Source organism: Carex rostrata, chromosome 7 (genome assembly GCF_964058835.1).
Source record: "Carex rostrata chromosome 7, lpCarRost1.2, whole genome shotgun sequence".
Lineage (NCBI taxonomy): Eukaryota > Viridiplantae > Streptophyta > Magnoliopsida > Poales > Cyperaceae > Carex > Carex rostrata.
In genome coordinates this window covers 5,937,432-5,947,416 of record NC_135924.1, presented here as the reverse complement: position 1 = coordinate 5,947,416, position 9,985 = coordinate 5,937,432, and the positions used below count along the sequence as shown (strand labels likewise).

The window sequence follows — 9,985 nt, the reverse complement described above, 5'->3', positions numbered from 1 at the left end:
TCTAGAGAGAAATTTAAGAAAATTCCTGAAATTTTGTAAACCCACCAATATCTCTAATTGAGGTCAAAACATCTAGCAGGATTTGAGAGAGGTGTTTAACTAAGAAATCACCCCCTTTATTCTCTGCATCCACAAACCGCAAAATAAAATTAAATAAGCTCTTCATTCATTCATTCATTCTTCTTCTGATATTTCTTTCGACAGCTATGTTATGTAGCTTTGGCTCTTGATCTCCTCTCTACTAACTTTACTTTCATGTCTTCTTAACCTTGTACATGTTAAGATAATCAATCAGAGAAATTGACACAGTAATTTAACGTGGTTCGGCACAATTTGTACCTACATCCACCTCTACGCACACACTGTTTTTATTTCATCAAAACTTATTTCTTACATAGAGAGAAGCCTCCTTTATAGAACATAGGCAGGCCATTATTCTTTTCCTTATTTTGTAATTTCCTTATTTTGTAAAAGATAATTGGTAACTAATCTAAGATACAAAAGAAATAAATATGCAAAAGATCCATCATCCCTCAATAGGCGCCTCCACAAATTGCCTTCCTCATCTGGCGCCTATTCCAGCTCACTTCCACAGTACATACATACATACACAACCATGTAAAAATCATTAATTGAATGCTGACACCCAGTTTTAAAATACTGGCGATAATGGTGTTTAATTTCTGGATTTAGTCATTTCCGAACACTATTGAGCATTTGAGGTTTCAACTTTCAACGTCAAATACCAGATAGTACAATTTTAGTGAACAAATATGGTACAAATGCTGCATTGAGTGAGACCTTAATCTGGTACATATGCTCACAAAGTGAATGTATAAAGGGTCTGAGATATTTGATGCTCCAACCCATTTGGAGTTGGTTTGGATTTGCCATGGCTTAAATTGGGTACTGTCTAGGAGGCATTACTCACCACTTCTCACTTTGAAACAACTATCATACTAATTGATGAGAAAAGTATGTAGAATTCCTATGACTTGTATGGAATATTATTACAAGACATGTATATCGTATTATCTTAAAAATTAAATGTACTATGGTCATTTTCCACATGAAACACCGTGCGTCTAAAGTTGGTATGATTAACTGTCCAAATAAGCATTGCTATATGAATTATGGTTCTAAAAGAAAACTAAACTGTAAAGCATGCATTATGAGGCACCAGAAATACCTCAAATTAATCTTCACCATATAGACTATCATGGTTTAGGCAATAAATGATTATTCCAGATGAAGGTGGGTCTAAAGAATCTCAGATCAATTGCTTCAAAAGAATGCTTGACCCTGCATTAAAGAAAAAAAAATGTCATGTACTATAGTTGAGAATGTTGCTGATATATACCCTCTGGCAGCACTTATCCAACTCAATTGCCCTTAGAAAAAGTGAATATCAGTTGAATCCATAATTTACTTTTAATAGAGGTTTAGGAAATAAGCATTACTCAAGTGTGCAATAATGTCCCCTTTTAGTTTAATCCAATTAACGCAGCTGTGCTATTAGTTATTGTACCTTAACAAGCAAAATCACTATGTCTAATTTCAATTCAAGTGATCACAGAGTCTGCTACCGAAGATTAACTTGAATAGTTGATGTCCGCTGAATCCACTTTGCTTGTAAGTAATTATGTTAAAGTGTACGTTAATTAAGCTGAATCTGGCTGACCAGTAACAATTATAACTGCTGATTCATCTTATGTTTTGTCATTTATTTTGTTTACAATGCTTAAAACTCCTAATTATTGCATATTTGCATAATCACTCAACTCTTCATTTTATAAGTTTTCGAGAATTATGAATATATTTCTATATTATGCACATTCCTTGCATAAATTAAAACAGAAAATATTTAAACAAAGTTCAATGAGTTTTCTGCATTGCCTTAATTACCAGCAATTTAATCTTTAGTTGCTGCCCCAGCATCTTCCTGTTCCGCTTCTCTACAATCTTGGGGATTGTCAATAGGATTCAACTGCCAACGAAAATTAGACATGACATACAAGTAAGAAAATTGTTCTAGAGGATTTTATGGTGGACATCAGTATATACAACCTGTTTGGTCCTGTAACGACCAAATGTATTCTAGCACTGGAAATCACCTTTTTTTTTCCTATTCTTTAATTTTTGGTCTTCTTGTGCAACTTGGTATATTTTCTTATGCTTATGAATCAATGAAGACTTAAGCAATTTGCCCAAGATGTTGGTACCGGTTGGGTCTCCTATTAAAAACTATATAGTTAAGGCTCTTTAGCTTCTAAATAGTATAATCAATATGACTTATTTTTAATTTTGTCACAAGAACCTTGAGAATGCTCGAATAGTTTTGAACCGAAAACAACGTCAACAAGCTCATCTTGTCACAAAAATTCAGTTCCAGGAACTTGAGTGATAGTGGCAGTGCTTTATCCTTCCAATTGCATGAGTAAAATACATTAGTGTAATTAAAGAAGGTAGGGTAATTAGCAAAACAGATTAGTGTTTAAAGAATGTAGAGTAATGAAAAGGTTATAAAATGCTCATGATCATATAGTGATCATATACCTGGTAGACATATCGTTTGCCCAAATATAATCTGGGACAGTCATAAATTCAGCCCATTGCGTCATGGAGTGTAACACATTCTTCACATGAAACTGGAGTTTCAATTTTGGACAACATGCGAAAGTAACATCCTCAACATAATTTAAGCCCCCATTACTCCAATTAATCAAGATTAGATAGAGTTTCGAGGTTCTCAGATATTGAATGAAACATAATATTACGAAAGCCACACCCATGTATCTCTGGTATCATAGTTCCATTAAAAATTCCAATTTTGGACAGTATTTGAAACTAACTTCTCTAACAGAATTTAAGCTCATGTCCCTACAATTAACCGAGATTAGATCTACACAGTCTGAGATTGTTAGGTTCTCAGATACTGACCGGAATATGATTTCACGAAAGCCACACTCATGTATCTCTAGTTTCAAAGTTCCAACTGGAATGGTTACATGTTCCAATTTCGGACAGTATTTGAAACAAACTTCTCTAGTAGAATATAAGCTCATGTCCCTCCAATTAACCGAGATTAGCTCTACACAATTTGAGATTGTTAGGTTCTCACATACTGATCGAAACATGATTTCACGAAAGCCACACTCGTGTATCTCCAGTTTTGAAGTTCCAACTGGAATAGTTACGAGTTCTAATTTTGGACAGTATTGAAAACCAACTTCTCTAATAGAATTTAATCTCTCATCCCCCCATTTGATCAACTTTAGCTCTAGACAGTTTGAGATGGATATGTCCTCAGATATTGACGCGAACATAATTTCACGGAAACCACACTTGTGTATATTTAGTTTTCTTATTACTGATGGACATTTTAGGAGTTTTAATTTTGAGCAGTATTTGAAAGTAACTTCCCTAACTTTCTGTGGAATTGTTGCGATTTTCCATAATTTTGGGCAATTTTCTATAACGAGCTTCCTAAGACAGGGGAAGTCGCCATCATGTGCCTGCCACTCCACCAAATTGAGATTGTTCCTCAATGAGAGCACTTCAAGTGATGGGTAGTTATGTTTCTTGGGCTGCTTAGAAGAACCATACTGTGCCAATAGTGAATATGTACTGAGCTCGTTTCCCGTATTTCTAACACGAAAACTACCTGATATAGTGAGAAATCTAAGATAGGGCAGTTGACCAAATGATGGTAAGAAATTAGGCTCAGTATTAAAGTTAAGCATAAGAGTTGTCAGTTTGGGAAGTAATGGGTTAAGCAACCAAGAAGGAAAAATTCGCCCTTCATATTTTAATATTGCAAGCTCTGTGAGGTTACCATGAGGTTGGAGGCTCTGAAGTACAACATCCTCTATCTTTTCATCATTCTCATTCTCTGCATTTTTACTTGAACTGACATTTAAATGGAGATGGAGTTTATCGCTGCATTTCAGCATACTACGATCTTCTTGGAAGTTTAAAATTAACTTGTGTAAATTTGGCTTTGATGCAAGATTGGCATTCTTGGAGTGTTCCACATCACTGATGTTTCTGAGGCCTGTTATGCACAACAACCCACTAAGCTTATTCATATCCTTAATCTCTCCTAGACCCCCAATTATACCATGATCCATGACATTAAAATTCCCACTTAATGGTTTAAGAGTTGTTAACTTTCCAATCCCAGATGGCATGTAGATCAGAGATGCAGGTAAATCTAGAATGCGCAACCTAGTTAACTGCTCTATGCCCTTTGGTAACTCTTGCAGTATTGTACAATATCTTAACGATAATGTATGCAGGTTACGAAGCAGGAAGATAGATTCAGGTAACTGTTTGATATTCTTACTCCTCAAGTGCAAGTATCGAAGGTTAATAAGGTTTTTGATGTTTTTAGGTAACTCCCGAAGATAAAAGGTATTCAGAACCAAAACTTGGAGGTTGTAAAGAAGACAGAAAGTTTCTGGAAGCATTTCCATTTGACTATGTTTAATAGAAAGGTAGCGCAAGTGCTTCAATGTGCTGAGTGTATTTGGCAACAAGGAATACCTCAACTGAAGAGCTCTCACACAAGCAATCTTAGAGAAGATTGCAAAGTCAAAGTTCTGATTGCTTGAGCATACCTTTACAAATGTTCTGATAGACCGATAGTTGTTGGGGGGTAAAAAAGAACCAAAAAAATTATCTTGTTTATTTGAGTACAAATGGCATACTTTGTGAGGATATTGTTGATCATTTTCTAAAAAAGGTTGGTATGCTTCTTGAGAAATGGATCTTGCTAGATCATGTATTAAATCATGCAAGAAGTACTTAGTGAAAGGCCCACGATTAACAAGTGATCTGCCTTGTAATTCATCGAAGTATTCACTTCCAATCTCTTCCAATGTTTTCAAATTTCTTGTATTGCCATTAATATATCCTTGCGCCATCCAAAGCCTAACCACCATGTCCTTTTCAAATGGTGTACCTTTCGGGAACATGGATAAATAAAGAAAACATGGCTTTACATGTTGCGGCAATTTTTGGTAACTTAACCTTAACGCTGACATAACCTCTCTAGTCTCATCTATTTCTAATATATTACTCCTCAAAATTTCCCTCCATTTCTCTTCATCCATTTCATAACGTAGAATGCCTCCAAGTGCCTTTATGGCCAAAGGTGAACCTTTACACTTTTTGACAATACCACGACCAATTTTTCGTAGATTTGCATTTTCACTTGCCTCCCTATTGCCAAAAGCAAAATGCTTAAACAATGACCAACAATTTCCCTCAGGTAAGGAACCCAATTGAAAAGGTGATGTTGTCTGCATGATCTTAGCAGCTGAGTTATTGCGAGTCGTCGTCAAAATTCTTACAAATTTAGCACCAATAAAACCAACCCGAAAGTACTCCCACAGGTTTCTTTTTTCATTCCATACATCATCTAGCACGAGAAACAATTTCAGACCTCTTGTCTTATTCTTGAGAACATCTTGAAGTTTGCTTAGCTCATAAGACTTACAAGGATTGTCACTCACCGAGTCAACAATAGCTTTGGTTAGCCGCACTAGATCAAAATCTACATGTACGGATACCCAACATCTCTTGTTAAACAATCTATGAATCCTGGAATCATTGTAAACAAGTTGAGCAAGTGTGGTCTTTCCGAACCCACCCATTCCAACAATGGGAAGAACCATAAAATCTGGGCCATTTGAAGGGTTCAGGAGGCAAATGATCTTCTCTTTCTCTTCCTCCCTACCAAATAAAGCTCTCTCATCCACATGAGAGCTGGTCGGCGGTCGACGTTGTGGACCAATAACCAGTCGGGTCCCATCCTCCTCCCTCAAATGAAGATCCCTACGAGCATTTGAAATTTCTTCAAACGTCTCTGTTATGCTCTTGATATTCTCAGCCATGCCATCAGGAATCGAGGCCTTGGTAATGGTAAATGAATAAGAAGCAATGGAGGATGATGTGTGCATCTCAGCAAATTTTCTCTTAGCCCCTTAGAATTGTAGATCAATTTCTCTTAGTAATGCTCATCGTTATCACAAAATAAATAAATAAATAAATGTCTTAGTCTCCTATACCAAGAGCAGAACTAGAAAATTGAGATTGGCGACTAAATAAGTTATTGTAGTGTAATTTTATTTTATGTGAGGAGCTAATATGTATAAGTACTGATATAAATTATAAAATATGATATTTGGATTGAAGTACTAATTCCTAATTTATAGGGGTGGCTAAAGCCAAGCTTTTTCAAATCTGATAGGTACGAGTGTTTTAAAAACTGTGAGTGATGTTTGAAGAATTAATGGCTTGTGGTCCGAGTGAAGTCTAGGCATAGAGGTCAATTTATGGATTAAAAGATGGGCTTCCCATGATAAAGAGCAAAAAAAAATCTATCTACAAGGGCTTGGGAATTAGATTGAACAGACCTAGCCCATGTAAAGGCGCGATCAGTAAGGGATATCTCTAAAAGCGAGAGGTCAGAAATTAAGGAATTAAATCTGTTACTTAGAGCAAAATTAAAAGAGAACCAACTTTTTCCTTTTTATGCCTAATAAAGTTAAAATCACCACATATCAACCAAGCTGGTATGCCATAGGTAGAAATTAAGCGTATTTCTTGAAAAAAAAAATACCTTTTTTAGGAAAGAAGAGGCCCATATACAGAAGTAAAAATCCAATCAAAATTTTCAGTTTTATTTTTTATAAGATGAATGGAAATGGAGAAGTCCAATCCAACAGTTCAAATGGGTAAATTTAGAATCATCGAAACCAACTAAAATTCCCCCAGATAATCCCTCTGAAGGTTTTTGTATCCAATGATCAATAGAAGAACTAAAAGATTTTAAAGTACGTTCCTTATAAGAATCTTTTTTTGTTTCCAAAATACCTTTTATTAGACAATGTGGATTAAAAAATGCAACATCTCTGGTGTATGTTATTATCTTACCAGTTAGGCGCACACTTGGCTGTGAAGATAAATGGAAAGAAAACTACTCAACTCACATGAGTGAGTACGCATACACACATGAGAACCAGTAAGACAAAAGAAGTGTGCTAAATTTTGCTAGGTTTCCGTACACCAATGAAATAGTAACCAGACATTTCATCGAAAATCTTGTGTGCGATAATTGGAGTACCAAAAGATTCATTTAGAGAAGGGGCACAATGTACCATTCTAGGATCGGGAAATTTCATTTTCAGATTAACTTAGGTTATCAGGTTTTAGTTCAGCTAGTTTCTATTTGGAGTCAGAGTTTGAATTGAATTTCATGTAATGTTAGAATTGGAATGTTAAAGTAGTATACCCTGAAAATCAAATTTTATTAATTTGGTATGAATAGAAACCCTGGCCGTTTTGAGTGTCATCTAGCGATCCCCCTTCCTCCTGTTTCCATCTCTACCACCTCTCCGCTTACCTCTCATCTGCCTCCTCAATCAAAAGGGGAACACCGCTTGTAGGCCTAGGGCTAGGGTTTTTCTTCTCCTCTTCGACGATGGAAAAGAGTGGAAAAGTTCCGCCTAAAATTCGGATCTGACCGCTGCTCATTTGCTCCGCATCGAGGCTTCTCCGCTCCACCTCTCTGGTAGTTATGTTTCTTTCTTTTGTTGTTAGTGATGTGACCTACCTCTCATTTCTTTTCTGTCTTATTCTTTCTTCTCCCCTCCTTTTCTTATGTTTTTCCTTCTCTTCTCTGTTTGTTGTTTTTTCTGGTAATAAAGCAGAAAATTTGGTTGTCTCCTCTCTATATCCCTGTCTCGTTTCGATTTTCAACCAGTGTGCTCGCGCTGAGGGCCAAGATGACTAAAAGCTCAATATATACGCCTCCATATAAGCATGACAAACTGATGGCTTTAAACTAGCACGTACTAGTTCTTTATTTTTTCTTGTTTACTTGCGTTACAGGGAATCTAGTTGTACTATATTTGTACTGTTAAGGGCTGATAGATGTAGTGGTAAGGGCTAAGATGCTACCAGTACAACAATTATCTTGTACTATTAACTTTAAGCTTAGTAATAGTCTAAGGGCATTTTTCATTCAAAAAATAATAAAATAGTATACCCCTATCCCTATGGTAGGCCTCAATGGCAGCATCTCCGCTCTCGACGATGGATCTGAGTACCTCATAGTGGAACTCGTCCAACACATCCTCTGCTTGATAAGCCACACCTCTCAGCTCCTCCAGCCACAACCTAACAGATCTATCGTGAATCTCCCTCTCTTCAACATCCTGTTGAACGGCCTGGATCCTTGCAAGCATCCGATTCAACTTCTCCAAATCCTCTCTAACACTTTTGTGTTGATCGGAAACAGGGGATGGTGGATCCTGCTGGGGAAAAGTGGAAGTGGTGCCTCGAATTGCATGGAGTAGCTTGGTAGAGAGAGATTGAATGGAAGAAACCAGTCCGGACGCCATTAAATTCAATTGAAAATCTCTCTATTTTCTTCACTTCCAATCTCTAGCTACTCTCTGGCTGTTTGTTTGACTAGACTTGTGGAAATTAAGCAAAGAAGTATCTCACAAATAGTTGCTATCTCGCAAAATATCTACAACTCTAAATCAACAATTAATTCCCGTGTCGTTGCTGTTAATTAATCGTTTCCACCGGTCAATATTTTTTATTTGACAAGTCAATAATTTAGTTAAACGGGTAGGATATGGGTAAATGCTATTTCGTATCCGTTGGCAAAATTGAGGCTCGCCTGATCGGAATCCATTTTAGTTTTGAATTTTTGCTTTTCAATACAAGCAAATAATTGACGAGATAACCAGAGAGAGGAGGAAGTGGAATTCTTGATTAAAGCCTAGCTTTGGTGGAGCTTTGGAAAAGAATACCCCCCTCAGAGATGGGGCCCACCTAGCCTGCTATTGAATTACTTGGGCCTGGTTGCAATTTAGTTAAATATCATATGAAACACGTTCCAATATAGATATTTGGTTTCAAACTAAATAATTATTCGAAGGTTCCAATGTCTTTAATTTTTTTGTCTTCAGATCTTCATTTTTAAAACGTAAATAACTTAAAATTTAAATCATAAATGTCAAAATAAAACCATTAAATGTGATATATGTTATTTTCTCTATATGCTCATAAAAAACATCAAATTTCAATTTTTGTTGTATGTGAATTAATAAGTTGAAAAATAAATGTCTACAAATTATCTACATTAGTACGTTTTTACAAGTTCTTGATAACAATTAAAACAAAGTTAAAATATCATAATTATTTAAATGTGCATAGATAAAATAATGTAGATCATATTCAATGGTTTTGTTTTGACAATAAATTTTAAATTTCGAATTATTCATACTTTAAGAAATAAAGGCATAATGGAGGTACAAAAATTGAAGGCATTTGAATCCTAGTCTAACTATTTATATGAAGGAAAATAAATGAGTTTTGTTAAAAATGATTCTGTATGAGGAGGGTTCAAATGCCTCCATTTTTTGTGCCTCCATCATGCCTCCATTTTTAAAAACTTTAATAACTCAAAATTTAAATCTTAAAATTCAAAATAAAACCATTGGATATGAACTATATCATTTTATCTATGCACGTGTAAAAAATTATGGCATTTCAACTTTGTTTTGATTGTCATCTTGAGCTTGTAAAAATGTATACAAATGTGGATAATTTCTAGACGTTGATTTTTCACCTTATTGATTCATATAAAAGCAAAATCAAAATGTGATAATTTTTTATGGGCACATAAAGAAAATAACATAGATTACATCTAACAGTTTTATTTTGACATTTAAGTTTTAAACTTTGAGTTATTTAAGTTTTTAAAAATGGAGGCATGATGGAGGCACAAAAAATGGAGGCATTTGAACCCTCCTCTTCTTGTATTTATTGTCATTAAATGCTAATATCTTGTACTTGTTATTGTTGCTTGTTAAGGTTAAAACCTCTATTTAGCACGTAACAAGTATTGATCAAGTGCTCAAAACTGGTGCTATGGTCATTACAACAATACTTTCATTTAGCGCAT

At 35.4% G+C, this 9,985-nt stretch overlaps 1 protein-coding gene across 5 annotated transcripts; it reads right to left on the bottom strand.

Moving 5' to 3' along the window:
- Positions 1-8,751, bottom strand: LOC144557389 (putative disease resistance RPP13-like protein 1). Of its 5 annotated transcripts, XM_078305955.1 has the most exons (6): positions 8,054-8,751; positions 2,557-5,986; positions 2,318-2,422; positions 1,906-1,987; positions 1,190-1,302; positions 1-268 (listed from the first exon to the last, which is right to left on the bottom strand). In XM_078305955.1, the coding sequence occupies exons 1-2, from the start codon at positions 8,406-8,408 to the stop codon at positions 2,805-2,807; spliced, it is 3,537 nt and encodes a 1,178-aa protein (XP_078162081.1). In that variant the 5' UTR covers positions 8,409-8,751; the 3' UTR covers positions 1-268; positions 1,190-1,302; positions 1,906-1,987; positions 2,318-2,422; positions 2,557-2,804. The 5 variants fall into 5 exon arrangements, with proteins under 5 accessions (XP_078162081.1, XP_078162080.1, XP_078162082.1 ...); XM_078305954.1 differs by having other exon boundaries at positions 1,190-1,987; XM_078305956.1 differs by lacking the exon at positions 1-268 and having other exon boundaries at positions 601-1,391.
- Between the last annotated feature and the right edge of the window lie 1,234 nt (positions 8,752-9,985).

Coding starts and splice junctions, on each gene's coding strand:
- LOC144557389 (XM_078305954.1), bottom strand. CDS start 8,408: ATGGCGTCCGGACTGGTTTCTTCCATTCAATCTCTCTCTACCAAGCTA. Junction 5,987..8,053: donor GGCCTACCATAGGGATAGGG/GTATACTATTTT, acceptor TACAATTCTAAG/GGGCTAAGAGAAAATTTGCT.